The following is a 27,885-nucleotide window of genomic DNA, read 5'->3' on the forward strand; positions in this document are numbered from 1 at the left end:
CATTCTTATGTATTCGATAAGTTGAAAGTAAATACTTCCTATACAAATTATTGATATCCTACATAGTTAGAAAATCATCTCAACAAGGAAGTTCACTAGCTGATTTGTTCCTTCCTACAATCTATATATTCTCATTATAAATCTGATTGAAATCTTGTTGGATCATATGAATCACCCAATTTCAAATATCTACTGAAAGCTTTTAAGAAAATAATGATTTTCCTCCAATTGAATCAAGTTGACCATGAAAAAGAATCCCATTCTTATCAAAATGCTCTCTATAATAATATGTAATCTGCACATAATCAAGCTATTTGTAAATTTGTTTGACTAAAAAATTGCAAAGTCACCTTTGCTTATTAAAACTTTGACTTGGTCTACTTCCAGATCCTGACTTTGGTGTAGATTTAGCAAATGTTTCATAAGAATCTTGTTTTCTATATTCATACCAATACCTGTGTCAAAAAGTTAATAATTATAATTTGTTAAAAAAAATATACCTGATTAATGATAAAAAGTTTGTGTTTTTGGGTCATTTTAAATCTCTAGAATTATGATTTTTGTTGGAAAATCACTAAAAATCCACTCCATCATCCCTTCTCCTCTCACCATTAAAAACTTATTTACATCCTTGTATAATATATACACAATAAGAGTTATAGTTTCATTTGATTTAGACAAAATCCAATCTAAATCATCTGCACAAAAATAATCCTTTTCATGAAATTCTTTCACTTCATCAAGCTTAAATGATTTTCTTGAATCAATATGAAGTTGAATTGATTATTTACCTCTGAAAATTGATGTGCTACCACCATGCTTGATTGTGGAAGAAATAGAAGTCAATTATAAGGGCAACTAGGCATGAATTTGGCTGTGGAAATAATTAGGGTGCATGCTGGGTGTGGGCAGACGTGCATGTGGGCGAGTGCAGTGGTGATGGATGGGAGAGGGAGTGCACTGGAGAAAAAACAAAAAGAAGGCCTGATGCCACATCACTGCCAGATAAGTGGAGCGAGAGTGAATCAGAATGGTGTTTAACAGGAGGCTCCCACTACAGAGAGTTGGGGAACCTAAGATGGCATTGAGTGGAGTGCCATGGAAGCCTCCCATTAATGACATTCTAGGTTCCCCAACTCCCTGTGGTGGGATGAGAATGCCAAAAATGGCATGCATTAAAGAAGCAGAAAGCTAGACAAGAAACACCTGATGGCTGGGAGGGGCACCATATCTTCAAGAAACGAGCTTTTCTGGCTAAAAAGAATGCAAACAATGTACAACAGCTCCAATCAACACCAGCGACTGCCTATAAACTTTTCTGAAAGCCTACCAAGAAGATTTTAGTGATAGACATGGAGACTTGGGTACCTTTGCCAACTCTACAGTGGATGGAAGCAACCTTGATTTCACTATTGAAGAGCTGGCTTGAGCCATTGGGGATTTTCCACTACACATAAGCCTGGATGTTCATGGCCTAATGGCCAAGCTTCTCCAGGCATGTGATAGAGGCTTTTTTGCACAGGTTCTAGCAATTATCTTTAATGACATTCTTTGCAATGAATTTCTAAGACAATGGAAGAGTGGAGATACGAACTACCATACCATAATGGTCTCTTTGATCCTCCAAACTCTTTGCCCACATGGTGGAGAAACATCTCGTAAACTAGAGTGAGCAGCGAGAGAAACGTGCAATGGCCCAGGCAGGTTTCCAGCCACAATACACTTTTGTGGATCACTTAATCATTAATATGTTGCTTCATTGATTTCAAGAAAGCTTTCAATACAGATCGGCTGGAAGTACTCGAGAATCTAGGCTATTTCGGCTTTGTACAAAGTTATTCTCGCTGACATTGCTGGTCAAGAATCGAGCACCAGCACCACTGCACAAAGCAAGGATGCCCACTTTCCCCAACTCTCTTTGGTTTATATATCAACAAGATTGAGGCTCTCTTTCTTGATCACCATCTATCAGAGATCCAAATGGCAGGACCTGTAATTCTATCTACTTCTGTACGTAGACAACCTACTACTACTTGCCTCCACCCGCACCATACTTCAGAGATAACAAGAGGTCCTTGCCATGTTTTTCAATAACACAGACTTGGCTGTAAATTGGAGGCATACAAGTACCTTAGCTATGTAGTACATCAATGTAATCTCTGGTGTGCATGGGTAATTGACCATATCAACACAGCTTGCAAAGCATACCACACCCTCCAAAGTGATTTCTGTACCATGGGAATCTACTGTTGGGACACTGAACATCAATATTTCATGGCAAAAGTCACAACAGTCTTGATGTACAGTGGAGAAGTATGAGGACCTGGTCTGACCAAGGACCTTTGGAGGAAAGTTGAGAAGATTCATTGGACAACTGAATTCGGATGCCTGAAGGTATCTTGTGGGTTATGTCTATGGAATCTGGCATCCTACTCCAAGTTTGGAAGAATACTATGCAATATGTTCTACGTCGACTCACACACCTGGATGAAGACAACCTTGCAAAGTTTGCTGTTTTAGACTGGACAATCAACATCAACTTGGATGGTGGCACAACTGGACACAGTCACGGAGATGGAGCTTAGTGATCTCCTTCTGGAAAATATAGCTTATGTCCATACGCTATAAATGGAAAAAGCATTTAAGACATGGCTGCAAGGGGCTGATAGAGCTCAACACAGTTTTTACAGATACCACGTAAAAGTTGTCGACTGATCAGCCTCTTGGACGGAAACACAGGAAGTTGCAGCATATCGAACTAGAGGGCATCGATTGTATTCAGTAGTTGGGGAATGGTTTTGCCTTCCAATCCCATGGGAAGGACGACTCTGCCAGGAGGTGAAGACAGTGGTACTACACACAATTGTCTAGCTTTTACACACATTCGGCAACAATCACACCTCCCACAAGCTGGTGCAACAGCTCTCCTCAATCAAGGAAGTGGCTATATTTTTCTTTCTCTCCAAATTCTTTCCCTAAATACTTAAACTAGAATATTTAGAGGACTCTAAAGCCCAAAACACCCAAATGGAACCTCATACTATACTTAATAGTTATCCATATGGAAATGGCATTTTCAAGAATAAGATTTTCTGGCACTTGATCAAATTTATAGTAACTTGCATACTTCTCAAAATAAACGCAAAATTGGAACATGCTGCACATGCCCGTGCCACGCGTCTCGCGCGGATAGCTTCTCGCTGTAACAATCCGCCACGCGTCATTCTCCCATTCGCTCGAGGCCACGAGTACCACAAAAGCGCCAGAGCGCTACATGCCGAACACTTCTAGGTAAGCTCTCTTTGGTAGAGAGCTTCTCGGCGGCTAGGCTATGGTGGAGGAGCAAGGATGAGGAAGAGGAGGAGGAACTCTGAGAATTCCTTTGAGGATTCCAGCTCCAGTCGTACAGGTACCTTGCCCTCCCTAGTCCATCGGGCCGGATTGAGCTAGATCATCCAGGGATTCCAGGGTAGAATGGGTAGGGCGGGCAATGCCGGCGAGCAGCAGCCGCGAATCACACTGGGGAGCTACTTGGATATGTCACGGAGCTTGAATATGGATCCTTCCTGGAGCTCCAGGCAGCACAGCAATGCCAGGGGGCGATGGGACATGACCAAGAGCCTCAATGTGGAGTCTGGATTCTTCGCAAAGGCATCGTCGCGGCCTAGCCGCAAGGCCGCGAGGAATGGCAATGGAAGCAGTGGCAGTGGCAGCAGTGGCAGTGGCAGCAGAGTAGCGGCGGCCAAATCTTCGGAGGATTGCGTCGTGGTGGCCGCGAATTCTCCCATTATAGACCAGGAGCACAGGAGATCGAGCGCCGCGGCCAAAAGCCCCTTGTCCGCGACCGATGGTGGGATGTTTCCAAGCCGGGCAAGCTTCCACGCGGGACTCAATGGGAAGATGCTACCCACGAGTCCAAACATCCGGGACCCTTGCCAGGAGAAAGATCTCATCGATGCTTTCGTGGACCAGCTGAGAACCATCGCCGCGAGCTCCTCGAATAGCGAGCCCAACGCTACAACGCGGCGGGTGGTGAGGCGAGCGCTGGAGTTTTCCAGCAACTTGAACGCTCAAAGGATCACCACCACCGCCACCGCCACCACCGGCAGCGAGATCCACAGCAAGAACAAAGTGCCATCGTCCAGAGGCGTGGACGATCTTCGCGATGGTGGCGACGATCTTGGCAGGAGGATTTACCGCTCAAAGCTGAAGGGCAATGGCGGTGATCTCCGGAGGCAGCACTTTCTTCCCGTGGTTGTGGAGGAGAAACAAACGGTCATCTCCTCGCCGATATGCCACAGCAGCTCTTCGAGGATGAAGCTAAAGTCCGTGGACATGCCTCCGGCGATCCAGCAGCACGCCGTGGAGTGTGCGTTCCAGCTCCTCAAGAACATGGATTGCAAGCTCAACTGCAAGCTCATCGCCTGGCAACTTAAGAAGGTAAGTTTCGGTCCAAGTTGACGATCGAGTTCTTTACTTACGTGGTTTTCTTTGTAGGAGTTTGATAAGATCCATGGACCGGCCTGGCACTGCATCGTAGGGACGAGTTTTGGATCGTATGTAACGCACTCCGTCGGTGGATTCATCTACTTTGCGGTGGGAAAGGTGTCGATTCTTCTCTTTAGAACTGCCATCGAGGTGGTGGATAAAAAGTAGAGGCTGGCTCGCTCGAAATTCAAGCTGCCAGTTCTTCGTCTAGCGCAGTGGAAAATCACACTGCTCTTGTACAATGGGAATTCCAACTCTAAAAAACCATGACTTTTAAGAAACAAAAAGAACTGGCCTCGTACCTCCAACGTTTTAAAGCTTGGATTGAGGAGGCACGACATTGAGTTTCACCCGGTGCCATGAAGTGTTTAGCACTCCTCTCAAGTTCCATATGCTCGACACATCCTCTGGCTGGATGTTTGCGGCAGCATCAACCTGTCAATCACATAAAAACCGTGAGAGGTCTTGAACGAACTCGAGAAACTTACAGCTTTAGCCACGACTTCTAGCGGAGAGTTCGTGAGTTCCACCGTCAGCTCCCATAGGACCCACGCAAATCTCTTGCATTTCTCGGGATTGTCAGCAATGTACTCCTTGTCATCTTGAAATCGCTGAGCTTCCTGCCAAGTTTTGCCTCCGTCTACTGAGACATCAACGCGTTCTATTCCACGGCCTCCACCACTCACAGCGTAGCCTTGAATTTTCATCTAGAAAAGCAGAAACAAACAACTGAGCATCAAACACAAGTGTGCTTACCTTGCTGCCAGCTTTGACGAGATCTCCCTCTGCTGGAGAGCATATAGCACACTGGCAACCAAAAACCACGAGATTTTTAAGAAGAAATCCCAGCTTGACGACATACCTGAACAGGAAAGTCCATTAAAGGTCGGCGAGAGTTCCAGTTGATGTTGTCCCAATCTACGGTTGGTGGAAACATCTTGTAATCCTTTTGCATGAAAAATCCCTGGCGAGTTGAGAGATGTTAAAGTGTGTCGTGACTAATCAATTACATACAAAACCTGGCATTCTTCTTCAATAACTTTGATCTCAGTAAGCCATTTTACCGAGCGAGCGCCAATGACACCTGGAACAACAACCCGAAGAGGAAATCCATGGTCCCTATTTAGTTCCTGTGACAGATTTTCATAAACTAGGAAATTCGTTCTGCGCTTTTGATTTTACCTTCCCATTCATTTCATAAGCCAAAATAACTTCCGCTTCAGGGCTCATTGCTTGGGAGAGAGGGATGGACGCCTTGTAAGGTCCACCGTTTTCCTCCTGAAACAAAAAGTTGATGGTAGACTTAAAACGCAAACAACTAAGAAAGCTTTGTTTTGCTTTTCCCACCTTGCAAACGTCCACGCTTGAAAACTCGACATGCCTTTTCGAAGATTCCTGGCGAACTCCTGCGAGTTCCAACACGTCGTGCAATCTAGCACCTCCCCAAACAGCTGGACAAAAGTTTATGCCGTAAGAAAGAAGAAAACAATTCGTGCCCACCATTTCCCAAGGCTGAAATCGCCCAGCCAACACCTTTAACTTTTCTGACTTTGCTCATAGCCGTTCTCCGATTTCCTGCACACTGGAGAGCAAAACTCATCAAAAACTAAAAGTTTGAAGTTGGCTTTTATTACTTGTAGCGTAGCCGTCACCGTGTGCTTGGGCAAGTTCCTGCATTTACGTTGGTTATCACCCTTCGGACAATAGAAGAGAATTGAAAAGAATTTTCAAGTACCTCAAGTCCTGGAGGGACAAAGACAAGGGTCCAGGAACCAAGCCACCAATTTCCAAGCGATAGCTGCCAAAACAAGCAATTTAGAAGAAGAAAAAAAATTGCAAAGAGCTTCAGAGAAGAATCAATCAATCTCGATCAAAGAAATTTTTACTTGTTTGGATCATCGATGACAGGAATAGGACCGTGATTCCTTTTGTAGAAGAGATCCTCGGGAGTTACGAAGGATCGCACGAGAGCCTTCGGCGGTGTCTCGGCATTGAAAGGCTCCTGAGAAGGAAAATAATTTTGTAGAAGTGGTAGAAGCACAGCATTTTCCTTACCTTGGAATTTACAATGAGTGATGGATCGCGATGAGGCTCGTTCTCGTAAGATTTTGGCCCATACAGCACTCCCATCGCGCAAACCTGCAAATCCATGTCGAGTAGCACCGAAAGCTGGAATTCGAGCAAACCTTCGCGGCTTCCTGGCCGCCGCACGCCAAAGAGAAAGAGAGATCGACGAGAATTCGCGAGAGCGCTTCCTGGCCGCCGCGCACCAAAGAGAAAGAGAAGAACGAGCTACCCTAGGATTCCTCGAAGCCTCTCTTCTATCGCTATAGCCACCATTCACAGGAATGCCACTGAAAAGATTCGACCTCGCGACCACTTTAGGCCAGGCAGAGGATTTGAGCCCGAGACCTCTCTGGGATTTTGATGCTAGTGAAATATTTAGGGCTATGGAGGAGGAGGAAGAAGGCGCTCGATTCTTCCGTCTCAATCCTCTCGATCTCTGCGAGGAGCTCCAGCACGGCCAGCAGCATCGAATCCCTACCGGTGCTGCGCTCGCGGGTTCAAGAGCTCGAGTGGAATGGGATCAATCTGGAGCCTTACGCGTACGAGGAGCTGCTCCAGGCATGCGCGCGATTGAGTGCTCTCCACGAAGGTAGGCGAATCCATTCCCACATTGCCCGGTGTGGATTTGGCGATCGCGCGCTCTTCTTGCAGAACACTCTCCTCAACGTCTATGCAAAATGTGGGAGCGTCCGGGACGCGATCGAGCTCTTGGAATCCATGGAGCTCCGGAATGCGGTCTCGTGGAACGTGGTGATCGGCGGGTTTGCCAGGAGCGGGCACCGGCAAGAAGCGCTGGAAATTTTCTGGAAGATGATGCTGGAAGGAGTCAGGCCTGGCAGAATCACCTTCACGAACGCTCTCCTGGCCTGTGAAGGAGAGGAATTCCTGCCGCTGGGAAGGATCATCCACAGCTCCATCCAAGAGGCCGGGATCACAGATCAAGAAGAAGAAGAGAAAGCTGTGGAGCTGGGAAATGGGCTCATTGCCATGTATGGGAGATGCGGTGATCTAGCAGCCGCTACCCAGGTTTTCTATGGAGTGAGGCAGCGGACGATTGTTTCGTGGAACTCGATCATCGCAGCGTATGCCCAGTCCGGGCATAGCAAGGAGGCGTTCCAGTTTTTCAAAGAATTGGTAGCTGATGGGATCAAGCCGAGCTCAGTGACGTTCCTTGCCATCTTGCCGGCCTGTTCGAGCTCGCAGGAGGTGGACTTCTTCTCGGCATTGATCAGAGAGGCTGGACTGGAATCCGACGTGCTCGTCAGTACGTGCTTGATCACCACCTATGGGAAAGCTGGCTCTTTGGAGAATTCCAGGAGAGCTTTTGCTGTCTCGGACCGGAGCAACGTTGTGACTTGGAACGCGATGCTCACGGCGGTGTCGAGCGTTGGAAAGCTATTGGAAGAGCAGCGCAGTGTAGAGGTGGGATTCCTCGCGGAGGAAGAATCGCTCCGGTTGTTCCGAGAGATGCTGGGCGAAGGACTGAGGCCCGCGAGGGTGACGTTTCTGGCGGTTCTAAACTCTTCATCGCCGAGTCCCAGGAGCTGGGAATGGATTCACAGGCTGGCCTTTGAGAGCGGTGTTGCTGACGTAGAACCGGAAGTAGCAGCCGCGCTGGGCACCGCCTTCGTACGAGCTCACGGAAGAAGTAGATCGACCAAAAGTTGCGATCAAGATCAAGGTCTTCACCGACAGGAACTTGAGCTCTCGGACGACGTGCTTGCCTGGACAAGCGCCATGACAAGCTGCTCCCAGAAAGGCCTGGACAGAGACTCCCTCGCTATCTTTCGCCAAATGCAACTCCAAGGCGTCCATCCAACCAGCTTCACTCTCGCGGTGGCTCTGGAATCCTGTGCGAAGCTGGGCGACTACGAGCAAGGCAGCAGCATCCACTGCGTGATGGCCCTCCAGTGCAAATCCGACGAGTTCGTCGCCACCGCGCTCGTCAACTTATATTCGAGGTGTGGAGATCACGCCGCCGCTCGAGCAGTCTTCGACGGCTTCCAGGGATCGACGCTGGTCCTTGCCACCGCCCTCATCGCCGGCTACTCTCGGAATGGCGATGGCACCGCCGCGCTCCAGGCCTATCAGCTCATGCAGCTCCATGGCGACGCTCCGAATGACGTGACCTTCGTCACCATCCTCTCGGCTTGCAGCCACGCCGGCTTGCTGGACGAGGGGGTTGGATACTTCCAGGCCATGGCCGCGGAGCATTCGATCGAGGCGACGGCCCAGCACTATGGCTGCGTCGTGGATTTGCTCGCTCGGCTTGGGCATTTGGAGGAGGCCGAGGAGATTATCGAGGAGATGCCGTTCTTGCCGGGGAGCGTGGATTGGCTGACGCTGCTGGGCGGGAACAGGAATCACGGGGATTTGCGGCAGGGAGAGCGAGCGATAGACGAGCTCGAGCGTGGATTTCTGGATCGAGCGGGATCCAGTGGATCGAAATGGAGGCTCTAAGGGCGCTAAAGAGATACCAACATTATAAACAAACATTTGTTATTGTGAGTGCTATTAATTGGGGTTTAGATACATGTATGTATATATATGTATTGGTAATACATGTATGTACATACATGTATTTACAAACCTTGATTTAAAGCGATTACCTGAAAAAATATATTATTTAGAGTTTAAAATACTTATTCATTGTTATATTTTTTAAAGGCTATTGTAAACTCTTTACATATATCTTAAAACCTTTAACTGTTGCAAATAAAATTATGGGTATCCAAAATTTTCTGTTAACAAGTCCATTTTTCTTTAGACAGGGGATTGGTGAATTTACAATTCAGTTGCTGAAATAAAATTTCAAATCAGAAATGCCAAACTGATGACTCACTGCCCTTAAAGCCTTGCTTGGACACTCAATTCCTCTTGATGTAGCTTTGATTGGCCACCAAGATATCCAATATTGCGGGCAACTATACAACCATACAAAAGTGTCATTTTGTAAATTACATAGAAAGGCTCTTAGTAAGGGTTTTACTTGAAAAAGTCCTTTATTTGCAACCTAGGCTGCACTCCTCGGTGATCTGCAGTTGGTAATGTTAGCACTAAGTAGAATATGTAAAGCAAATGCTTGCATGTGTACAAATTTTGGCTGACAGAACGCTTGAAGGAATTGCAGTCGCAGGAGGGTAGCTCTGAAACAGTCACTTTGAAGACATTGCCACTAATGGAGAGAGAGAGAGAGAGAATTCTTTTCCAAGAGGATTCAGTTGTTTGCTGCTGACGATTTCCTCTCTCTGTTTTCTCACCCCTTCAAGAAGTTTAGAATGTTTTTGCGTAGACTTCCTGTGCCTGAAATGCTTGCCATCAAGCTCCCCTGTGCCAATATCCTCCACCTGTTCTATTTCGTGCCTTTTTCCGTGTTTCTCACATAGAACAGCATGCATGTTGAGAACCTGTAGAAGTAGTTGACTTCAGAATTGCATCATCAAACTTGTACCAAATTCTGTTTGCTTTAGCAACTGTGGTATAATGCCCTCCTCTTCCGTAATGTTCAACAACTGCACACAGGTTGTAAGATTCCTGCTCGTTAGATGCTAATCTGGAAAAGAAAAAATAAAGCCGTGTTAAGCAGAAACATCACAGCTTCAAGAAGTTTAGAATTAGCCTCAGACTTTCTGGGAAAATTCGCGGCAGTCGTCCTCTTGCTCATGTTTAGCAGGCCAGCCCTAAGCGCTTTGACTTCTCTGTCCTCCATTCTGCTTTTAAGCTCTGCATAAGGGAAATCGAATTAAATTACGCTAAAAGATGAGAAAGACAGACTTTTTAGCTTTAGTCCTGTCAGTCCTCGTTTCAAACCTTCATCTGGAAGCACGAAAACGCTCCAAGCATATTATAAGAAGCTGGATCAGGCATTTAGATTTTATAAACTTTTGGCTCCCACAAGTACACGCATGTAGCTGGACATTTTCATCCGCAAGATCGAAGTCAATACAGGTCTCCAAATCCAAACTTTGTGAATCTGCAGGACAATCGTTAAACAAACATTCACAACGAAGTCTAGACATAATAGTTACCCCCGCCATTAGGAATGTGGAGCAGCCAATGTGTTGTTTCTTCAAAGCTCAAGTTTGAAACGCCACAAGTCACGCATTTACAGACGTGTTTGAACTTCAGCTTTACTTCCTTGCAATCCATAACCTTCTCAAACTCGTTGAATAGTAATACTAAAAATTCCTGCACAAAAATGTCAGACTGAAACACAAAGTCCATATACTTACATGTGCGTCCTGGTCCTGCCCAAGAACTGCAAAATTCGGATCAAGAGCAGCAACCTGCTGGTGCATAGCTCGCGCATCACATGCTTCTCCATTGTTGATTTTCTTGTGAAGTTCAAACAACTCCTTGAACAACCCGAAGCTTTCTCCAAGAGTCCTCCAAAGTGTCTTGTGAGAACTTAATGCTTGAATTGTACTTGAAAGATCACACGTCCGTCTAATGTTGGGAATCCCAACCAGTTTGTGCTCGGACGCAGTAGTTATCGCCTGCTTAACCGAATCTTTAACTTCTACCTGCCCTGCCGCTGCTCTGATATTCTTCTCTTCAGTTGCCCCTCTCACAGCTTCTTTTTCTTCGAGAATCATCAGACTTCTTACGTTTTCCGCAACTGCTTCAGAAAATACGTGTTGAAGCTGACTCTCCTTGTCTTGAAGAATCATCAACTCATCGGGATGACAACAGTACCATCTATACTGTGAAGATTAAACTTTGTAGCAGAGAACATAAGGAAGTCTTGAACACCATAGCACAAACAGATAAACCTTACCAACTTCTCTACAACATTCAGAGTGCTCTGATAAGAAATATTTGCATCTGCACTAGATTCGTTCCCACAAACCAGAATTTTGTCGCCCTCAAAAGCTCCTTAACTTCAGCCTCCTTTTGAAGTAGAAGATCGATCACTTGTCCCAATACTTGATATCATCCGTCTCGAATGCATCAAGCCACCTGTTCCCTATCACAGTAGCCTCCCTCTGTGGAAATGTTCTTAAGAACCATTCAGTGGCTGATTTAGGCAACAAATCCCTTGCCTGGCACTTCACAAGTTCTGCTAAAGCTCTAACAATCTTACAGGCCCTTTCAAGATCTTGCTCCTTGTAATACGTCAATCCGAGTTAGGGTTCTACCAAATCAATGGGGTGTCTTTATCGACAGGTTGTAGCATCGAAGAGGCGGTGAAGGGGATGTTCCAAGCTGCCGGATTGGCTTGCCCAGTGTTGCCAACAGAGTGCCGAATCCACAAATTCGTTCTCTTTCTTCAGGAGAACAAGGTGGACGTGGACAAGCCGTGGAAGGAACAGGGCTTCTTCGACATTGACTTGATTCACCATAATGTTGTGCAAGACTACATGAATCTCCCTTCTGCGCTCACTGAGGTTGAGCTCCGGACGATGATAAGTTGCAGCAACGTTCCAAGTCAGTCTTGTGCTCTCAAAGTGCGTCTCGCAGAGAGACTCTTGGGAGACTGCCACATTGTGTGTACAAGACAGGTTTGGAACAGGTACAGGGAAGTTGGGCATCGCCTCGACACAACACAGTTCATCCAGGCAGAAAACCACTGCGAGAGACTTACGTGTTTGGCCATTCTAAAGTCCGCGAGCTTTACATTTCCATGCATGTGTGGTTAGGTGTGGTATGCGTCAGGATGGGGTTTGACCATAGGGAGAAGGCGTTCATGTCCAGCCAGAGGGCCTTGATACTTAAGCCGGACGAGAAGTAACTGTGGGACTTGGCTGCTTGTGTTGCAGTTCTAGCTAGTGATAGCCGTGAAGGTGAAATGCTCAGGCAAAAGGCATGCAAACTCCACTTGTATGAATTGGCTACAAGGTGATCTACCATAGTATGCAAAAAACACTAAACTTGTTTTTGAATGAAGTTTCTTAAACATGTTTGAAATTTTCTGATGAAAAGAAGTATAAAACAAATATTTCCTGTCAAGAATACATTTTTCCCACCAAAAGTTTTTCCCATCAAGAACAATCATCTCCTATTAAGAAATTCATCTATCTGGAAAATGTGTATTTATTATGGTATTCACACAATCTTATCCACGGATCACTGTTTGCATATGGTTTTGCATAATAAATGTTGCTTATTTATTCTAATAATAGACTATTCATTCTTTATGACTTGCCATAAATGCCACTTGGGAACTCCCTCACAGTGTCCCGTCGTCGCCATTCTTGTCCAGTGCTTTCTCCCAAGTAATCCAATTGTCTCCGGTATAGCTACTGTCATGATCTTATTCCTCTCTGCTGCGGTTTTTATTGCTCTCAAGTGATTCACAATTATTCATGATAGCTACTGCCAGCCACATGGTATATGCAAATGCGATTCGTGCATCTCTCTACACCAATGATCAATTGCAGTGTAGGGAGCTTCCGACACGACACTTGCTTGCCAAGATCGCCACAGCATGCCGCAGTAGATCCAGGGCACCCACTGCAGGGGCTGCAGCTTAACACGTCCTGGGTGCTCTCGCGCAAACTCCTTGAGCAACGCAGGGATCTGTGGAGTAGCATCGTTGCTAGTGTAGACACACTTCAGCTCCACATCTGTGTCACTGCTTCTCTTCACCAGCTCACGAAGGAACTCCAGTTCCGGACCTGTTCTTTCCCAGATGTGCTTGCTGTAGACAAACTCGACTCTAACTGTCAAGGGGCTCTTCCTGCTGTTCCAATTTGCAACGTTGAGTTGCTGCATTTCGTCACACACACCGTGAGGCACTGGAACAAGAAAGCAAAAGCTTCACCTTGATACTTATGAAAGAGACAATGAACTCCTCAAGCCCCTGGAACGGCTCCAGCAGGGCCACAAGATCAATAGAGCAGGGTGGAATGCCATCGTCAAAGATGCAGAAGTAGAACTTCTTCAGGCTCGACGTTCTACACAAAGCTGCCTTGTCCATTACTTGGGCGGGGCTGCTAAACGGATTGAGGAAGATGATCCTTTTGAGCCTGGTGTAACCCAGCCCCTGGATGTTCCACATGCTCTCTCTCACCCGGATCCACTCTACGTTGCATGTAGTGGGCCGTAACTCGATGTGCGGAGCAAAGAAGAACATCCACCGGAGCTTTGGTGTGTCAAGGGCAAGTGTAAAGTTGTCCACTCCACCACCCTCGCAGTGTTCCGACTGGCAGCTGTCGAGGCTGCGGCTCTTGAGCACGTAGGTACCTGCATAAACATAAAATCACATATATATGAAAAACAACAACAAATGCCCAGACTGGGTGAATCGGGCTAGCTCTACATACCGGGCGAGCTCACCACTATTGTATTCATTCTCGCTGCAAGAAGCGAAGGGCAGAGCTCGAGCAGCTGCTGCAGCACACTCACGTTGACCGGTATGTGAAAGGTGAGGAAGAGGAGATTAGGCAGCAGCGGTGACGGCAAGGCTGCATTGCCGAGCGTGGAGCCGAGTTGTGTGACGTAGACGTGGAGACAGCGGAGCTCCTGGCACGCAGAGATGTTGAACCAGAGGCCCTCGAACTTTTGCTGCGGACCTCCGTAGATGGTCACCGAGTGGAGCCCCTTCCCGATCTGGTGCAGCCAGCGAGTGCAATCTTGCTGGAACCGGATGGATAACTGGCGAAGATTGTTGTGGCCAAACCAGCGGATGAGCCCCTGCTCCACATCATGACTCCTCGATTCCAAGCAATAGTGTGTGACAAGCCTTGCCAGGTGCGCAAACCTCTTGCTTACCAGAGACGAGGGATTCAAGTCGCGGGACCAGGCGAGGAGAGACATGATCCGAATGAGGACCTCATCCTCGTCAAGGTACTGCCTTCGCATCACCAAAGTCTAGACCGAACTTTTCGATGAAGGTCGCGCGTTCTTTAGGAGCGGCAAACGCGTGATAGAGAGGCGGGGAGGAGAGCGCGGGAGGCTGTTTCTCGTTTGATGATCGAGTCTTTTCCAGCTCCATAGCCACGGAGAAGACGCCAAGGCTCCAATCGACCACGTACGATCTGGTGGGATCTCTACTCTTCTGGAGCGTTAACACGGCGTCGATTTTCATTTCTATCAAAACAATTCTAGCAAAACACAGATGATCACCAGTCCAGGTCCTCGTAGAAAAGGATCCAGTAGCTATTGTCACAACCGTCGGGCGCACCGCCACCATTGCCCCCACAGTCCGCACCGCTGCGTCTCCCGTTGCCCGCACCGTTGCCGCCGTGTTCCGCACCGTTGCATCCTTGCGAGCAAGAAGTTTCTAGGGCCACACAAATCCTAACCGTAATATCAGCGTGTAGCTGTGTGACAGTGCCTTCTCTGGATCACCGCACCATGCAGCGATCCATCTCAATATCAAGATTACATTGAAACAAATTTGATCGATCGACGCAGAACGGGAAATCTGAACGTACTCAAATATATTTTCCCAATCCTATAGTCCTACTACGCCGTTAAATCGTTTGAAAATGGGACTATTTGGTCTTGAGAATATTCTACGTTCTTTTGAAAACCATTGGTTCTTCGGCTATGAGATACCCGCATATTCTCCTTTCTTCTTCCTTTAAAAGCGAAGAGCTTGCGCAATCGATCGCTATCGAATCGTCGATTAGAGCAAGAACATTCCAAACACGACGCCGACACCAAAGACATTGCCATCGTTGTAGGTCGCCTCCGCGTAATCGTCAGTCTCGAGATCCCAGAAGCATCGCGACGCCATTTGCATGCTCTGCCCTCTCACCTCGCCGATCACCACCTGGACGACGAGCTTGTACCTCTCGAATTCCAGATCTGGCTGAATTCTTATCGAATTACTCTTGATCAGCTCTGAAAAGATACCTTTGAGGTCCGATTTGATGGAATCGGCGAGATCCCTGGCAACGCCCGGAGATGTCTCAGGATCATACACCAGGCCCTTCAATTTCTCTTTCAGCACTGCTGCGATCGTGTCTCTCACCTGTCCAACACGGAACTTCTTCTTTGGCGCGTAGAGAAGAGGGCTTTCGATAATGACCTGCAGAGGATGATCACGCAAGAATCAGTTGAGATGGAGATGATCTGGAAGATCGATTTCACCCGTTTCTTCTTGTCGGCGTCCTCGGGGAGTGTCTCCAGTGCCGCCATTTTGATCGCCCAAGAACCCTAGATTCCCAGTTAAGTGCCACGTCATTCACTACCCGTTCGTATCGTCCTAGTCAGCAGGCGAGGTTTAGGGTTCAGGGCTTTTGAAAATCTTCTTGCGATGTCGCTGCTCGAGGCGTCCATTCTCGAGAAGCTGGAGCTAGGGCGCGATCTCCCGATCGCGGAATGGGAGCGCCTCGACGGCGAGCGCTGCGCTCAGGAGCAAGCGATGCTCGCGGCGGAGCGCGATCGGCTTCGCTTGTCGCTTCAATCCGCGGATCCGGCGCTTGCCCTGGCCACCGACAAGAATCTGGAGTTCTGCGCGAATGCCGTGGCGCAGGTAACGATATTTCTAGCTAGATATTTGCTGATCTGCGAGTTCTTTCTCTAAAATTCCTCTCAAGATGAGGAGAGACGATGTCGAGCTTAGAAGGCTTCTCGAGGTCGCCAAAACTTTCTCGAAGCAACTTAACGATGTGGAGACGCTGAAGAAGGCAAATGTGCTGCTTGAAACCTCTCAGGTATCCAAAACTTTCCTTTGTGCGTGGGAGAAAGAAAAATACCTCGTCTTTCTCATACCTGGCAGGCAAGCATGGCTTCGCAAATCCAAGCCTTGAAGCTCGAAGTGGGTGGACTGAAAGCCAGGGCTGTGGGAAAATCGGCGAACTTGGCCAGTCCACAGATATTTGTCATGGGTGGCTACGATGATACTGCTCTCGTGAAAGCTGCGGAAGTATACTCGTTTAAATCATCGCAGTTCACGCCAGCTTGCTCCATGCTCATCCCGCGATCTTCCGCCGCGTCGAGCGTTTTGGACGATCGCATTTACGTGTTTGGTGGTGGAGATGGGAAGAACTGGTTCGACACAAGTAAGAATGCTCCTTTCATTGAATCTCTGGTCTTCTCATGCGATGGTATCTTGTACTAACTCAGCTGAGCGTTACGACTCTATCAGTAATAGCTGGAGCAAATGCAGCTCGATGAAATACAAGCGTGGTAACTTAGCAGGAGCAACAGTCGGCGGTAAAGTGTATGCTCTTGGCGGCGGTAACGGTAAAGCCCAGTTTTCTCAAGTGGAATGTTACGACGCCAACCTTGGTACTTGGACGTCTTCTCCGAGCATGCTCGAAAAGGTAACGACGTTCTTTTCTTTCTTTCTTTCTTTCTCTTTTTGTTTTTTTGCATTTACCCTCTGCATTGCAGCGTTACATGGTAGCAGCTGCTGAGATTGGTGGAGCTTTGTATGCTCTGGGCGGCTTTGACGGTAGACACTATCTCAGGTATACTCGTAGTCTTTTCTAAGCTTTAAGATGGTGCATTGATTAGGACTATGGAGCGCTTTGATCCTCGTGAATCTGTCTGGACGAAGATGCCATCGATGACGTCCAAGAGAGGCAGCTTATCCTCGGCTGTCTCAAACGGGAAACTGTGAGTATTTGTCCACCTCGTCCATCTTCTAGTCAGAATTAGAAAACATGTTTCTGCAGGTATGCGCTGGGAGGTTTCGATGGTTCTGGATTTCTTTCGACCGTCGAGGCTTTTGATCCTCGTGCTGACCGCTGGGAAACGGTAAGTCACTGAATCATGTTTCGTCTTGTCGTTTATCTGACAACGTCGAAACAGGTTCAACCCATGGGGTGCGCAAGAGCTTACGGTACTGCAGTCACTGTCAATGGCGCCATCCACGTTATCGGTGGACTGCAAACAATGAATGTTCTTTGTGATACTGTATGATTTTCTTGATATTCTCTTACAATGTACTACCAAGCTATTTTTTTGTTGCAGTGCTACGTGTACCGAGAGGAATCGGGCTGGACGAAGTTCGGACCATCCGGATGGAAGCGCAGCTTTCTCACCGCGGCAGTACTATAGGCAAGATTGATGCCATGCATCTCTGGTACATAACTTACATAATCTAAATGATGGTTTTAAAACGTTTGTCTGGTTTCTCACGCACGAGGTCCAGGCAGGCCGATAAGTCTGGGCGAGTTGGTGAAAGTTTTATGATGATCCTGTAAGCAAACAAAAGAACAGTTTCGTTGAAACGAATCCAGCTGGGGCATAGCTATGAGAATCCGAGTACAAGCAGATGCTCCGAAAGTCGCATTGCGTTCTCTCGATTCAGCGCGAGCGAGCTATAAATTTCGGTCAGGCTTTCACTTCTTTCTCATCACTTACTCGCATCCCTGCAGCTCTTGTCCACCACCATGGCCACCACCCGTTCGGCGACGATGATCCTCAGCGCTGTTCTATTAGCAGCATTGCTCTTCGCCTCCTCGGTGTGCGCTCACCACCATCACCACCGAAAGTTTAAATCATCCGGCTTCTTTTCCGCTCCGACAAAAGACTATCAAGGTGGTGGCTCAGGATACGCAGGCTTTGGTGGTGGCTCTGGTTCCGGCTCTGGAGAAGGAAGTGGATCCGGTTCTGGATCATCGTCACCGGTATATGGAGGAATTCCAGGTGGTGCTGGCTCTGGTTCTGGAGCTGGCTCGGGCTCTGGGATGGGGAGTGGCTCCGGCTCTGGGAGCGGCTATGGAAGTGGTGGCCCAGTGAGTGGAGGCGGCACAGGTTCTGGCTCTGGCTCCGGTTCTGGAAGTGGCTCGGGTTCTGGCTCTGGAAGTGGTGGAAGTCCGGGATATGGTTCTTCGCCTGGCAGTGGCTCCGGCTCTGGACAAGGCAGCGGCTCCGGCTCGGGCTCTGGAATGGGATCGGGATCCGGGAGTGGTGGCTCGTATGGAAGTGGCTCTGGACAAGGTAGTGGGAGTGGATCTGGCTCCGGCTCTGGAAGTGGCTCTGGAGGAAGTGGAAGTGGAAGTCCATACTATGGAGGAATTCCTGGAAGTGGCTCGGGCTCCGGCTCCGGCTCTGGTTCTGGCTCTGGAAGCGGCTCTGGAGGAAGTGGAAGTCCGTACTATGGTGGAATTCCTGGAAGTGGCACTGGAAGTGGCGGTGGAAGTGGAAGTGGAAGTGGTAGTGGAAGTGGAAGCGGGAATGGAAGTGGCGCAGGATCTTCTCCAAGTGGAACTCTTCCTTGCAGTCCACCACCTTATTAAAGTAGCACTCCAGGTTCTGGAGAAGGGAGTGGGGGTGGAAGTGGCTCAGGATCTGGGTCTGGCTATGTGCCCAGTCCTCCATATTATGGTGGTGGCTATTAGATTTTGACCACTACTATAAAATAATTTGTATCTATAAATTTGAATTTGAATATAACCATTTCTAATTTATATAAAGTAAAATAGTAAATCACTTAACACCAAGCAAATTTTGCAGCTGGGAGAATGATATAAACCATAAAAATCTTCCAAGAATAGACTGTGGGATATAAGGCTGTAACGGGAGGTTTGGCCTAAGGTTCACCCTCTTTTATAAATAACCACATTTGACACTAAATTATAACTTAGGTTGCATTTAAATGAATTTCAAGAAAGGAGGATGAAGTATTTCATTTTTTAATTTTCAAAGAAGAGAGATTCCTTTTCTTTCCTTTTTCTTCAAGTTTCCATTCATAATTTTATTCAGAAATATTGGAAAGAACCATAAGAATCTTATATTCTTTTGCTTTGTAACTTTTGAAAGAACCAATAAGTAAACAAAAACAAAACTTGATATACACATTTACCTTTCTAGATTTGATGGCCATGCTTAAGAAAGCTTGGAAATGACAAATTAATATCTTAAATCACCGCTTCTAATATGGAAGAGAGTTTGTCATTGCTTTTGAGGTAGTAAAAACCTTTTGAAATATATTAAAACATAGTATATGCATCACATAAAAACAAAATCCAAGGCCATATCAGACTTGAAAATGAACTTAATTGAAACATTCAAAAGAGAAAATGACAAAGGCATCATGCCTGTACAAATGATAAAGTCTCCAAGAAACATAAACAAATGTTCTAGCAAACATGGGATTTTGAAAGAAGTGTTCAAAAGTAAATATGCAAAATCATAAAATCAACAAGAAATTACTTGTTTCTATTGAACAAATGTCTCCAATCTAGAGATTTTTGGTGCCACCTTATGGAAAAATGGGTAGGTATACTTACAACGAGAGCAATGAATTGGTAGTCTGTAAATCTGTTTTACTGTTGTACTTGTCTTTGTTTAAGATTTTCTCATTAGACTTAAAACCCTCCCTCCACAAACATTGCAGATGGTGGCAATATATCCTCAAATTGCTTAAGAGACTGAAATAAGAGTAGTCAAATGCCACCATGTTAGCCTTTGCATACCACAAATTGAGCAAACCTCAGCACCATCAAATTAATCTTTATCACCTTCACATAGACTTCACCTGACTAGTTCATTCATTCCAAACCTCCTGCAAAAACAAAGAGAACTCTATCCCCTGTGCCTGGTTGGCCCCACTCTCTCCTTCATCCCAGACCCTGGTTCATCCAAGCCTGCTAGATCAATGCTTGATTCTTCTTGAAATATTGATCGATTTGCCTCAGATTCTTCCACTATCAATTGATCTACCTTGCATTCTCCCACGGCCTCCAAGAACCATGGCCTAGGTGCTTGAATTCTATCCAACTCTCTAGATTCACATTTATGCAAGGCGACCACTCTCTCCTCTCTTCTATTTACCTTTCTCATTGTGATCCGATGATCGGCACCTTGCTCCACGGCCTTCTTCCAATAGTTTTCCACAACATACCCAACCTTGGAAATGTGCCAGGCCCCCTATGGGGTGAATGATGCAAGTGAAAGGACTGGTAGAAAGAAGCAGCAACAACGAGCCCGGGTTTTAAAAGAGGAAAGAGGTTTAGAGATGGCACCACTGAAGCCTGCCATTGACGAGAACCCCGGTGTTGAAGAATGTGGCACTGTTGCTAGAACTGATGCAAATTGCTAGACACACCTTCAAAAAAACATTATAGAAGCGTCTCAGCAAAAGAGGACTTTCAAGCTCAAAAAACAGAACGAAACGAGAAATCTTGAAGAAAAAACTGATTTTTACCTCAGGAAATGAGAAAAGAACCTGGAAAGAACTTGCAACGCAAACTTATCTCTAGAGCTCAGGAAAACTTACTTGCCAGTATGGAAGTGGGCGATCCTTTCACTGATGACGAGCCATATCCGAGGAATGAAGAGGATGACCCATGCATGGAGCTTGTTGGAGGATAGCCAGTGATGAGCCCCACATTCTCGCCGATGTCCTTGACCACGCCCAGATTGTTGGGCTCAATCTGCGAGTAGTGGAGCACCGCCGAACGCGTAGTGACTGACGTGGGGGGTTCTTGGGTAATCGCGAAGAATCGATCAAAATGGCGGCATTGGAGACTCTCCCCGAAGACGCCGACAAGAAGAAACGGGTGGAATCAATCGTTCCAGATCAGCTGATTCTTGCGTGATCATTCGGGATTCCTCTACAGGTCATTGATCGAAAGCCCTCTTCTCTACGCGCCAAAGAAGAAGTTCCGTATTGAGGGACACGTTCGTGGCAGTGCTCACAGAGAAATTGAGGGGCCTGGTGTGTGTTCCAGAGACGTCTCCGGGCATTGCCAGGGAATCGGCCAATTCTCAGCCAGATCTGGAATTCGAGAGGTACAAGCTCGTCGTGAGAGGGCAGAGCATGCAAATGGAGTCGCGATGCTTCTCGAGACTGAGGATTACACGGAGGCGACCTACAACGATGGCAATGTCTTTGGCGTCGGCGTCGTGCTTGGAATATTCTTGCTCTAATCGACGACTCAGCAGCGATCGATTGCGCAAGCTCTTCGTTATCGAAAGAGAGAGGAAGAAGACAGACGAATATGCGGGTATCTCATATGCGGACAAAGATACTAGGCGCGTGGAGAGCACGTGTTTATCATCCCCTACCTAGGGCAACCATTTCTTTAAGAAAATTCTCCTCCCATTGCTCCGGACTCGAGGCTATGGCGATAATATTTCCAGTCCACGAGCTCCAAATCTTCGATCCAAGAAGCTGCCGCTGCGAGATTCGAGCAAGATTAGCTCGCCGGGGCTGAGGTATAGAGATCGGCATTCTAGGATTGAGGAGGATCGACAAATCAGGATCGGAATTTCTCGCATCGATCGATAGCGCGGCGCTGCGGCGATGTATTTCGTCACGGATCGAGGATGGGCAATCCTCCTGATGCTCTGCTCCTTGTGGTGCCTCGGGACCTGGCCGATCTTCTTCAACATCGCCGAGAGGAGAGGAAGGCTGCCACAGCACACCTACATTGATTACGCCATCAGCACCTTCGCGGTGGCAGTGATCTTTGCGTTGACCCTGGGGCAGATCGGGGATAGCGATCCAAGCGCTCCCAATTTCATCCAGCAGCTCTCTCAGGTATATGGCTCTTTCTTTCCCGGCATGAATTCTAAGGATGTACGACAGGATAATCTTCCTTGTGTGCTTATAGCTATGGCTGGAGGCATCGCCCTCTGCCTGGGCAATATTTGTATGCAATACTCGCTGGTGTTCGTGGGGATCTCTATCACGGAAGTCATATCCGCGAGCTTGGCAGTCATCTTTGGTAAGCTAGCTCTATCGACTTTCTTTTCTTCCCTGTGGTGGTTTTGTGTGATTTGTTTTGCTTGTCTTCTTCGATCAAAGACGTGTGATTCATTTTAGTTGCGTTCTTCGAATATGTGTGATTTATTTTTCTTGCGTTCTTCGAAGATTGAAGTACTGACTTATTTCTAGGAACGACTGCGAACTACTATCTGGACAATTGCTTGAACTCTGCTAGAGTTCTCTTCCCGGGAGTTGGGTGCTTCGTGATCGCTGTTCTGCTAGGATCTTTCTGTCACGCATCAAATGCAAATGATAGAACGGCGAGGTTGGGCCCAAGCAATCCCAGGTGAGATTAAAGTCACTTTCCAGTTAAGCGACATTTATATATTGTATGTGGACTTTTTAGGTGCGAGGCTGAGCAAGATCTTCACACGAACCTTCTAAAGAGCTGTAAGCTTTTCTCGTTCTTACTATTTCGGTTTTGATAACGATATCTAGCATGTTAATTTGATTCAGCTCTGGTGGACCTCATTGCGACAGAAACATCAAGCTCTTTTATGGACTTGGAAGAGCAAAGAGCAGTGAAGGTATGTACTATGACTTCTAAAACCGTCAAACTTGATCAAAATGGATTTTTTTCCTTCATCCAGGTCAGAGATTCCAGCGTCATGTTTGGACTCCTCCTAGCCTTCATCACCGGGACGTGCTACGGCTTCTTCTCGCCGCTGTTCAACATCGCCACCAACGATCAGTTCCACTTGCTTGATCCTCAAGTCCCACACCTGGTAATCTACACAAGTTTCTTCTACTTCTCCACGGCATTCCTGGTGCTCGGAGTGCTCATCAACGTCTACTTGCTCTACTATCCCGTGCTCGGTCTACCAAAGTCCTCACTCTGGGCCTACCTCTCGGACTGGAAAGGCCGGGAGCTGGCGATCCTGGCAGGATTGGTGTGTGGTTTCGGGAATGGTTTCCAGTTTATGGGAGGACAGGCAGCAGGATACGCCGCCGCCGATGCTGTCCAGGCGTTACCACTGGTGGGAACGCTGTGGGGAGTGCTCCTCTTTGGTGAATACCGTGGTAGCTCACACAGGACGCTGGCGTTACTGGTGTCCATGCTGGTGATGTTCTCGGTGGCAGTGGCTCTTCTCATCGCATCCGCGAGAGAAAGGTGATTAAGTGGCCTGAAAATAACTCTATGGATTTGGTTAATTCTTTAGCTTCCCAGGTGGGAAGAACACTGTATCGTATCACACATTCTTGCCGATGATTGTATAATGTAAGAAAGCTCGATCTCCTCGAATTTAAGTAAAACCAGGAGTTTACTCCCGGTCGATTCTTGTATATCATTTCCAAGCTTGATTTTTCGTATAAAACTTGATTTTTTATCAATAAAAAGTCAAGATTTAGCTTATCCAAGCGCGTAAAACTTGATTTTTCATACAAAAAAAAAAAAACTCAAGCTTTTTGTTTAAAAATTTGAATTTTTACCAGTAAAAAGTTAAAGATTGATAGAAATGTAGTTCTTGCGATCTCACTTTCATCAGCTTGCTTTCATAGCTCAATTGTTAAGAGCACCCGTTTAGTAAACGGGAGGTCCTGAGTTCAACTCTCAGTGAAAGCATATTTTTTCTCTCGCATTGTGGGCCGGCATTATTGGTGCAGTGGTTATTCTTTTTTTTTTTCCCTTCGCAACAGTTGAATATTCCTCCTCATCCGGTGGCAGTAGCTCCCATTTTTGCCATTGTGTGGAGGCGAGGGCATCTAGGGCTTGGGCGCGGCGCTGCCGCTTCATCGATCATCCACCTCCGCGATCACAGATCTGGTAGAGTACTGCGCATTCTCGTCGATTTCGCTGCTTTGGCCTTGATTTCTTGCAAAGGTTCCTCCAAAATCTCCCTGTTTGAGCTTTGTCGGCGTGTTTGCGTGGTCACTGTTGTGGATTTTGGCTGTTGCTCGCTAGCAATTAGAAATTCTCATCGATCTTGCCGTCTTGCTCATCTCAAAACCTGTTTTTTCTCGGTTCTTTGCAGGCGATTTTCTCGTGGCGAGCATGGAAATCTGCGCAAGAAATCTTAGCACTGTCCAACAGCCTTTGGCGGCGCTCAGTAGCATGGAGACTAACGAAAGGAGGAGGTTTAGACCAGGAATTTTTGTAGACAAGCTGGAAGACGAGGTCTTTTGTCCAAAGCCTCGCCGTCCTTGTAACTCGGGTCGTCGGCAAAAGAGGTAAGACTTCTTCTTGTGTTTTCTTTGTTCTTTCTTACCCAGTTCTTTGTGTTTTCCTTGATGCAGCTCAACACCTCGTAGTAGTGACGCGGGATTCGAAATCCTGGACATTTTTTTGAGTAAGGTACTTGATTTCTTTCTCTTCTTCTTCTTTGTTCGTACGTCTGTTTCTTCCTTCTGTTGATCGCTGAAAGTTTTTTTTTTTCTTGTTCTCTTGCTCTTAGACGAACAAATTCACGGATTTGAAAGCATGTTTCCTTCTGTCAAGTTTTTCTCCACTGCCGTCTTTCATTTTCCTAAGCTCGGTTTTCATGAGTCTTCGATTTCTTCGTATGCCGAGTCTTTTCCGCTACTAAAACTTTTGGCTGATCGCTGAAAGTTCCGTTTTTTTTCTTGTTCTCTTGCTCTTAGACGAACAAATTCACGGATTTGAAAGCATGTTTCCTTCTGTCAAGTTTTTCTCCACTGCCGTCTTTCATTTTCCTAAGCTCGGTTTTCATGAGTCTTCGATTTCTTCGTATGCCGAGTCTTTTCCGCTACTAAAACTTTTGGCTGATCGCTGAAAGTTCCGTTTTTTTCTTGTTCTCTTGCTCTTAGACAGAAAGCATGTTAATGTGAAAGCATTTTTGCTTCTCGTACCATGTCAAGTTCTTTCGTCTTTCATTTTCTGAAGCTTTCATGACACTTTTTGAGTCTTCGATTTCTTCGGAGTCTTTTCCGCTACTAAAGATTCTTCCAGCGTTTTGTTTCTAACCAGCGCCGTGCTCGTTTACAGAGTAGCTATGGCGAGCCATCGAACTTTGGTTGCTCTCCACCTTATTTTTCCGGCTCACCACCGACGCGAGCAGGCAATCCCCTGGTTCGCGATGTACAGTTCGGTCGCCAAAGGCCACCGCCCGCCATAACTCCGTCGTCAACAACACCATCAACAGGAGGCCGTTCACAGCAGACTGCTCACGCTCGAGAGGCTTCTCGTGGATCCAGCCCCTGCATCCGAGTGGAAGGTTTTGCTTCCACTGGTGCGGACATCGTCTCAGCCATCGCTTGAGCGAAAACAATTCTTTCGGATCGATCGTCGCCGAAACTCCATCGACTACTTATACAGGTGTGTGTCCTGGTCGAGAGGTGTGAGAAGCTGTTTTTTTCTTCCTCTTTTCTTTCATTTCCATTTTTCTTCCAGTTTTTTTTTGCTTTGTTTTTCCTTGCTTCCTTCCGGGCAGGAACAGGCAGTGAGAGAGATCATCCAGATTGAGAAGCAGCACAATCAAAGACCATCGTGCTGGTGCTCGGCGAGAAAAAATTTTGGCCGGAACTTTGCCAGAGAGAATTGAGAGAACAATCCTTTTTTTTTTGCTTAGTAGTGTACAAAGAAGTGAGTGGTTTTGACAGATTTTCGTTTTTCCCGTTATTTCTTCTGCTGATGTACATGAAAATTCTATGTAATTAAAACTGACTTGTGGTACTTGTGATCAAGACTATCTTGTACAGTTGTACTTGAGTAAAACTTGCTTAGATATAATTAATCTTTTTATTTAGACTAAACACCCGCGAGGGTGCCACGTGTCACGACACTGTCAGCAAAATGTAGCTAGCTTTGGAAGGAAATAGGGTTCTTGCGCGGTGGATTCTTGTTTTGTTGTTTATTTGCTGCGATGGATCACGCCGCCGATGCACAGCGCACAGATCTTATGACGCTTACGAGGTTTGTGCTCAACGAGCAGAGCAAGCATCCGGAAGCGCGAGGCGATCTCACGATTCTCCTCAGCCACATTGTTCTTGGCTGCAAATTCGTCTGTGCCGCTGTTAACAAAGTATTCTAGTCTCGAATTGTTTGTCCCAGTTCTTATTCCTCAATTTGTGCGCTTTAGGCTGGCCTTGCAAAGCTCATTGGACTTGCTGGAGACACAAACATACAGGTACTATTTTTCTTTCTTCCCTCTTTTGGTGACATGAGAAGAAAGGCAAAGCTTAAATATTGCTCGCTTCCAGGGAGAAGAACAAAAGAAGCTGGATGTTCTTTCAAACGAAGTTTTCATCAAGGCACTGTGCAGCAGTGGTCGAGCAGTGAAGTTCTTTCAACTCGTAGATCTTGGTTTTTGACTTGAGATGTTATAGAACGTTCTTGTCTCCGAGGAAAACGAGACTGAAATTTACGTTGAAACTTCAAGGCGAGGAAGGTTTGCTCCCATAAACATTTCTCAGTATTATCACTTTCTCTCCAGGTACTGCGTAGTTTTCGATCCCCTCGATGGCTCCTCCAATATAGATTGCGGCGTATCAATTGGAACGGTGAGAAGATGGTGGATAGTTTTGCTCAACTTTGGCTTGTCTTGCGTAGATCTTTGGCATTTATATGCTGAAAGATGGAAAGGCGGGCGTTGTCAGTGATGTCTTACGGCCTGGAAAAGAAATGGTTGCCGCTGGATACTGCTTATATGGAAGTTCGTGCATGGTAAAAAGCTATTTCTTCTCGCTTGGCTTGAGTTTCGAGCATGCTGAGAATCCTTTCTAGCTTGTTTTGAGTATAGGAAATGGCGTCCATGGCTTTACACTGGACCCTGCTCTTGGAGAGTTTATTCTTACACATCCAGTAATGCGGGTAAGTGAGTTTTATATGTTTTGCAGTGTTAACTTAATGTCTTATAGGTTCCAAGGAAGGGAAAGATTTATTCTGTGAACGAAGGAAATGCTAAGCACTGGGATGAACCAACAAAAAAATACGTGGAGATTGCAAAGTTTCCGACAGGCGGCTCGGTGCCAAAGTCTCTTAGATATATCGGAAGGTTTGTATGCTTTTTGCATTTTACAGAAGTAATTCAGTACCTATGTTTCTTTAATCTGTTTTTGCTCTACCAGTATGGTGGCAGATGTCCACAGGACTTTACTCTACGGTGGCATTTTCATGTATCCCGCTGATAAAAAAAGTCCAAACGGAAAGTTGCGGTAACTTATCCATTTCCAGAGTTTCTTATCCTTCTTTTGTTGATAATCACTCGCCATTTCCAGCCTTTTGTATGAGGTTTTTCCTATGGCATATCTCGTAGAACAAGCAGGCGGACAAGCTTTCACTGGAAAAGAGCGCGTAAGAACTTATACTGTTCTTTCACACATCTTTTGTTTTGTCTCTTGATTTACAGGCACTTGACGTTGTTCCAAAAAAGATTCATGAGAGGTCACCAATATTCCTGGGAAGCTTTGAAGACGTTGAAGAGATCAAAAGTCTCTATCACGCATCCGGTTTGCTTTAGCTCCCAAGTAAGATGCACATATTTGACAGTACACTGGACTCACGCTCATTTAGTCGTGTACAGCCTCGTGCAATCACGCTATTAGAGTGTCACAAAAATTGGATTACATAAACGGAAGACTCGAAACATGGTCATTCAGGTTATTGGGCTCCTTTTGTTCTTTCTAATATACTTTCCAGGATGACACTTAGTTTCTTCCATGCAATGCTGGTTATCTCCTCACTTTGTGTCTCCTTTCCAGACCATTTTCCTTGTAAATGCTATTCATCGCCAACCCCAGCTCCAAGTCCATCTCCA

At 46.5% G+C, this 27,885-nt stretch overlaps 10 protein-coding genes, 1 long non-coding RNA gene and 1 other non-coding gene across 16 annotated transcripts; 8 read left to right on the forward strand and 4 right to left on the reverse strand.

Moving 5' to 3' along the window:
• The first annotated feature begins 3,290 nt into the window (after positions 1-3,290).
• On the forward strand, positions 3,291-4,775 carry LOC9630411. The gene is made up of 2 exons (XM_002975541.2): positions 3,291-4,440; positions 4,498-4,775. Exons 1-2 carry the CDS (start codon positions 3,475-3,477, stop codon positions 4,654-4,656), a joined length of 1,125 nt encoding a protein of 374 aa, XP_002975587.2. The 5' UTR covers positions 3,291-3,474; the 3' UTR covers positions 4,657-4,775.
• Positions 4,647-6,839, reverse strand: LOC9630412 (sulfite oxidase). Of its 3 annotated transcripts, none has more exons than XM_024680466.1 (13): positions 6,544-6,665; positions 6,375-6,490; positions 6,224-6,286; positions 6,123-6,159; positions 5,989-6,070; positions 5,836-5,939; positions 5,671-5,766; positions 5,508-5,618; positions 5,351-5,452; positions 5,245-5,295; positions 4,977-5,195; positions 4,791-4,923; positions 4,647-4,716 (listed from the first exon to the last, which is right to left on the reverse strand). In XM_024680466.1, exons 1-12 carry the CDS (start codon positions 6,637-6,639, stop codon positions 4,801-4,803), a joined length of 1,200 nt encoding a protein of 399 aa, XP_024536234.1. In that variant the 5' UTR covers positions 6,640-6,665; the 3' UTR covers positions 4,647-4,716; positions 4,791-4,800. The 3 variants fall into 3 exon arrangements, with proteins under 3 accessions (XP_024536234.1, XP_024536235.1, XP_024536233.1); XM_024680467.1 differs by adding an exon at positions 6,675-6,839 and having other exon boundaries at positions 4,672-4,923; positions 6,544-6,627; XM_024680465.1 differs by having other exon boundaries at positions 4,672-4,923.
• A 76-nt stretch (positions 6,840-6,915) lies between these two features.
• LOC9645441 (pentatricopeptide repeat-containing protein At3g53360, mitochondrial) lies at positions 6,916-9,196 on the forward strand. The gene has a single exon (XM_024680449.1). It carries the CDS (start codon positions 6,916-6,918, stop codon positions 9,013-9,015), a length of 2,100 nt encoding a protein of 699 aa, XP_024536217.1. The 3' UTR covers positions 9,016-9,196.
• A 4,062-nt stretch (positions 9,197-13,258) lies between these two features.
• LOC112348266 lies at positions 13,259-14,313 on the reverse strand. The gene is made up of 2 exons (XM_024680450.1): positions 13,821-14,313; positions 13,259-13,740 (listed from the first exon to the last, which is right to left on the reverse strand). The coding sequence occupies exons 1-2, from the start codon at positions 14,311-14,313 to the stop codon at positions 13,274-13,276; spliced, it is 960 nt and encodes a 319-aa protein (XP_024536218.1). The 3' UTR covers positions 13,259-13,273.
• A 762-nt stretch (positions 14,314-15,075) lies between these two features.
• LOC9645442 (tctex1 domain-containing protein 2) lies at positions 15,076-15,642 on the reverse strand. Its single transcript, XM_002975722.2, has 3 exons — positions 15,595-15,642; positions 15,358-15,532; positions 15,076-15,309 (listed from the first exon to the last, which is right to left on the reverse strand). The coding sequence occupies exons 1-3, from the start codon at positions 15,640-15,642 to the stop codon at positions 15,128-15,130; spliced, it is 405 nt and encodes a 134-aa protein (XP_002975768.2). The 3' UTR covers positions 15,076-15,127.
• Positions 15,643-15,759: 117 nt separating this feature from the next.
• On the forward strand, positions 15,760-17,684 carry LOC9645443 (kelch-like protein 5). The gene is made up of 9 exons (XM_024680464.1): positions 15,760-15,979; positions 16,044-16,160; positions 16,226-16,508; positions 16,573-16,772; positions 16,843-16,919; positions 16,966-17,067; positions 17,127-17,208; positions 17,263-17,367; positions 17,425-17,684. The coding sequence occupies exons 1-9, from the start codon at positions 15,761-15,763 to the stop codon at positions 17,509-17,511; spliced, it is 1,272 nt and encodes a 423-aa protein (XP_024536232.1). The 5' UTR covers position 15,760; the 3' UTR covers positions 17,512-17,684.
• Positions 17,685-17,846: 162 nt separating this feature from the next.
• Positions 17,847-18,804, forward strand: LOC112348267 (uncharacterized membrane protein YFL067W-like). Its single transcript, XM_024680451.1, has 2 exons — positions 17,847-18,210; positions 18,299-18,804. The coding sequence occupies exons 1-2, from the start codon at positions 17,847-17,849 to the stop codon at positions 18,802-18,804; spliced, it is 870 nt and encodes a 289-aa protein (XP_024536219.1).
• A 1,076-nt stretch (positions 18,805-19,880) lies between these two features.
• LOC112348336 lies at positions 19,881-21,359 on the reverse strand. The gene is made up of 2 exons (XR_002993016.1): positions 20,678-21,359; positions 19,881-20,506 (listed from the first exon to the last, which is right to left on the reverse strand). It is a non-coding gene; the product is annotated as an uncharacterized LOC112348336 (long non-coding RNA).
• A 68-nt stretch (positions 21,360-21,427) lies between these two features.
• LOC9630414 (ureide permease 1) lies at positions 21,428-23,460 on the forward strand. Of its 2 annotated transcripts, XM_002975544.2 has the most exons (6): positions 21,461-21,943; positions 21,992-22,130; positions 22,301-22,457; positions 22,518-22,561; positions 22,628-22,698; positions 22,762-23,460. In XM_002975544.2, exons 1-6 carry the CDS (start codon positions 21,707-21,709, stop codon positions 23,284-23,286), a joined length of 1,173 nt encoding a protein of 390 aa, XP_002975590.1. In that variant the 5' UTR covers positions 21,461-21,706; the 3' UTR covers positions 23,287-23,460. The 2 variants fall into 2 exon arrangements, with proteins under 2 accessions (XP_024536436.1, XP_002975590.1); XM_024680668.1 differs by having other exon boundaries at positions 21,428-22,130.
• Positions 23,310-25,813, forward strand: LOC112348268. Its single transcript, XM_024680452.1, has 5 exons — positions 23,310-23,339; positions 23,810-23,936; positions 24,145-24,340; positions 24,407-24,464; positions 25,116-25,813. The coding sequence occupies exons 1-5, from the start codon at positions 23,310-23,312 to the stop codon at positions 25,386-25,388; spliced, it is 684 nt and encodes a 227-aa protein (XP_024536220.1). The 3' UTR covers positions 25,389-25,813.
• Positions 23,662-23,735, forward strand: TRNAT-AGU. Its single transcript has one exon. It is a non-coding gene; the product is annotated as a tRNA-Thr (tRNA).
• Positions 25,814-25,971: 158 nt separating the features above from the next.
• On the forward strand, positions 25,972-27,790 carry LOC9630415 (fructose-1,6-bisphosphatase, cytosolic). Of its 2 annotated transcripts, XM_002975545.2 has the most exons (12): positions 25,972-26,151; positions 26,209-26,256; positions 26,330-26,404; positions 26,456-26,517; positions 26,563-26,629; positions 26,679-26,792; positions 26,853-26,939; positions 26,987-27,123; positions 27,197-27,283; positions 27,347-27,422; positions 27,478-27,595; positions 27,642-27,790. In XM_002975545.2, the coding sequence occupies exons 1-11, from the start codon at positions 25,993-25,995 to the stop codon at positions 27,586-27,588; spliced, it is 1,023 nt and encodes a 340-aa protein (XP_002975591.1). In that variant the 5' UTR covers positions 25,972-25,992; the 3' UTR covers positions 27,589-27,595; positions 27,642-27,790. The 2 variants fall into 2 exon arrangements, with proteins under 2 accessions (XP_002975591.1, XP_024536309.1); XM_024680541.1 differs by having other exon boundaries at positions 26,456-26,629.
• The last annotated feature ends 95 nt before the right edge of the window (positions 27,791-27,885 follow it).

This window comes from Selaginella moellendorffii, unplaced genomic scaffold (genome assembly GCF_000143415.4).
Source record: "Selaginella moellendorffii unplaced genomic scaffold, v1.0 SELMOscaffold_28, whole genome shotgun sequence".
Taxonomy (NCBI): domain Eukaryota; kingdom Viridiplantae; phylum Streptophyta; class Lycopodiopsida; order Selaginellales; family Selaginellaceae; genus Selaginella; species Selaginella moellendorffii.

Bases quoted from the DNA above. Each gene is read 5' to 3' on its own strand.
- LOC112348266 (XM_024680450.1), bottom strand. From the start codon at position 14,313: ATGTCTCTCCTCGCCTGGTCCCGCGACTTGAATCCCTCGTCTCTGGTA. The intron at 13,741-13,820 runs GTATGTAGAGCT...ATGTTTATGCAG, and splicing joins AATAGTGGTGAGCTCGCCCG to GTACCTACGTGCTCAAGAGC.
- LOC9630415 (XM_024680541.1), top strand. From the start codon at position 25,993: ATGGATCACGCCGCCGATGCACAGCGCACAGATCTTATGACGCTTACG. The intron at 27,124-27,196 runs GTTTGTATGCTT...TTGCTCTACCAG, and splicing joins TCTCTTAGATATATCGGAAG to TATGGTGGCAGATGTCCACA. The intron at 27,284-27,346 runs GTAACTTATCCA...CGCCATTTCCAG, and splicing joins AGTCCAAACGGAAAGTTGCG to CCTTTTGTATGAGGTTTTTC.
- LOC9630412 (XM_024680466.1), bottom strand. From the start codon at position 6,639: ATGGATTTGCAGGTTTGCGCGATGGGAGTGCTGTATGGGCCAAAATCT. The intron at 6,160-6,223 runs GTACTTGAAAAT...ACGTAAATGCAG, and splicing joins TTGTCCCTCCAGGACTTGAG to GAACTTGCCCAAGCACACGG. The intron at 5,940-5,988 runs GTGGGCACGAAT...ACTTTTGTCCAG, and splicing joins GATTTCAGCCTTGGGAAATG to CTGTTTGGGGAGGTGCTAGA.
- LOC9630414 (XM_024680668.1), top strand. From the start codon at position 21,707: ATGTATTTCGTCACGGATCGAGGATGGGCAATCCTCCTGATGCTCTGC. The intron at 22,131-22,300 runs GTAAGCTAGCTC...ACTTATTTCTAG, and splicing joins GAGCTTGGCAGTCATCTTTG to GAACGACTGCGAACTACTAT. The intron at 22,458-22,517 runs GTGAGATTAAAG...TGGACTTTTTAG, and splicing joins TTGGGCCCAAGCAATCCCAG to GTGCGAGGCTGAGCAAGATC.
- LOC9645441 (XM_024680449.1), top strand. From the start codon at position 6,916: ATGCTAGTGAAATATTTAGGGCTATGGAGGAGGAGGAAGAAGGCGCTC.
- LOC9645442 (XM_002975722.2), bottom strand. From the start codon at position 15,642: ATGGCGGCACTGGAGACACTCCCCGAGGACGCCGACAAGAAGAAACGG. The intron at 15,533-15,594 runs GTGAAATCGATC...CATCCTCTGCAG, and splicing joins ACGCCGACAAGAAGAAACGG to GTCATTATCGAAAGCCCTCT. The intron at 15,310-15,357 runs GTATCTTTTCAG...GAATTCAGCCAG, and splicing joins CATCAAATCGGACCTCAAAG to ATCTGGAATTCGAGAGGTAC.
- LOC9645443 (XM_024680464.1), top strand. From the start codon at position 15,761: ATGTCGCTGCTCGAGGCGTCCATTCTCGAGAAGCTGGAGCTAGGGCGC. The intron at 16,161-16,225 runs GTATCCAAAACT...CATACCTGGCAG, and splicing joins TGCTGCTTGAAACCTCTCAG to GCAAGCATGGCTTCGCAAAT. The intron at 16,920-16,965 runs GTATACTCGTAG...TGCATTGATTAG, and splicing joins GACGGTAGACACTATCTCAG to GACTATGGAGCGCTTTGATC.
- LOC112348268 (XM_024680452.1), top strand. From the start codon at position 23,310: ATGGATTTGGTTAATTCTTTAGCTTCCCAG. The intron at 24,341-24,406 runs GTAAGACTTCTT...TCCTTGATGCAG, and splicing joins TCGGGTCGTCGGCAAAAGAG to CTCAACACCTCGTAGTAGTG. The intron at 24,465-25,115 runs GTACTTGATTTC...GCTCGTTTACAG, and splicing joins TGGACATTTTTTTGAGTAAG to AGTAGCTATGGCGAGCCATC.
- LOC9630411 (XM_002975541.2), top strand. From the start codon at position 3,475: ATGGGTAGGGCGGGCAATGCCGGCGAGCAGCAGCCGCGAATCACACTG. The intron at 4,441-4,497 runs GTAAGTTTCGGT...TTTTCTTTGTAG, and splicing joins TCGCCTGGCAACTTAAGAAG to GAGTTTGATAAGATCCATGG.
- LOC112348267 (XM_024680451.1), top strand. From the start codon at position 17,847: ATGGCCACCACCCGTTCGGCGACGATGATCCTCAGCGCTGTTCTATTA. The intron at 18,211-18,298 runs GTTCTGGCTCTG...TTCGCCTGGCAG, and splicing joins AGTGAGTGGAGGCGGCACAG to TGGCTCCGGCTCTGGACAAG.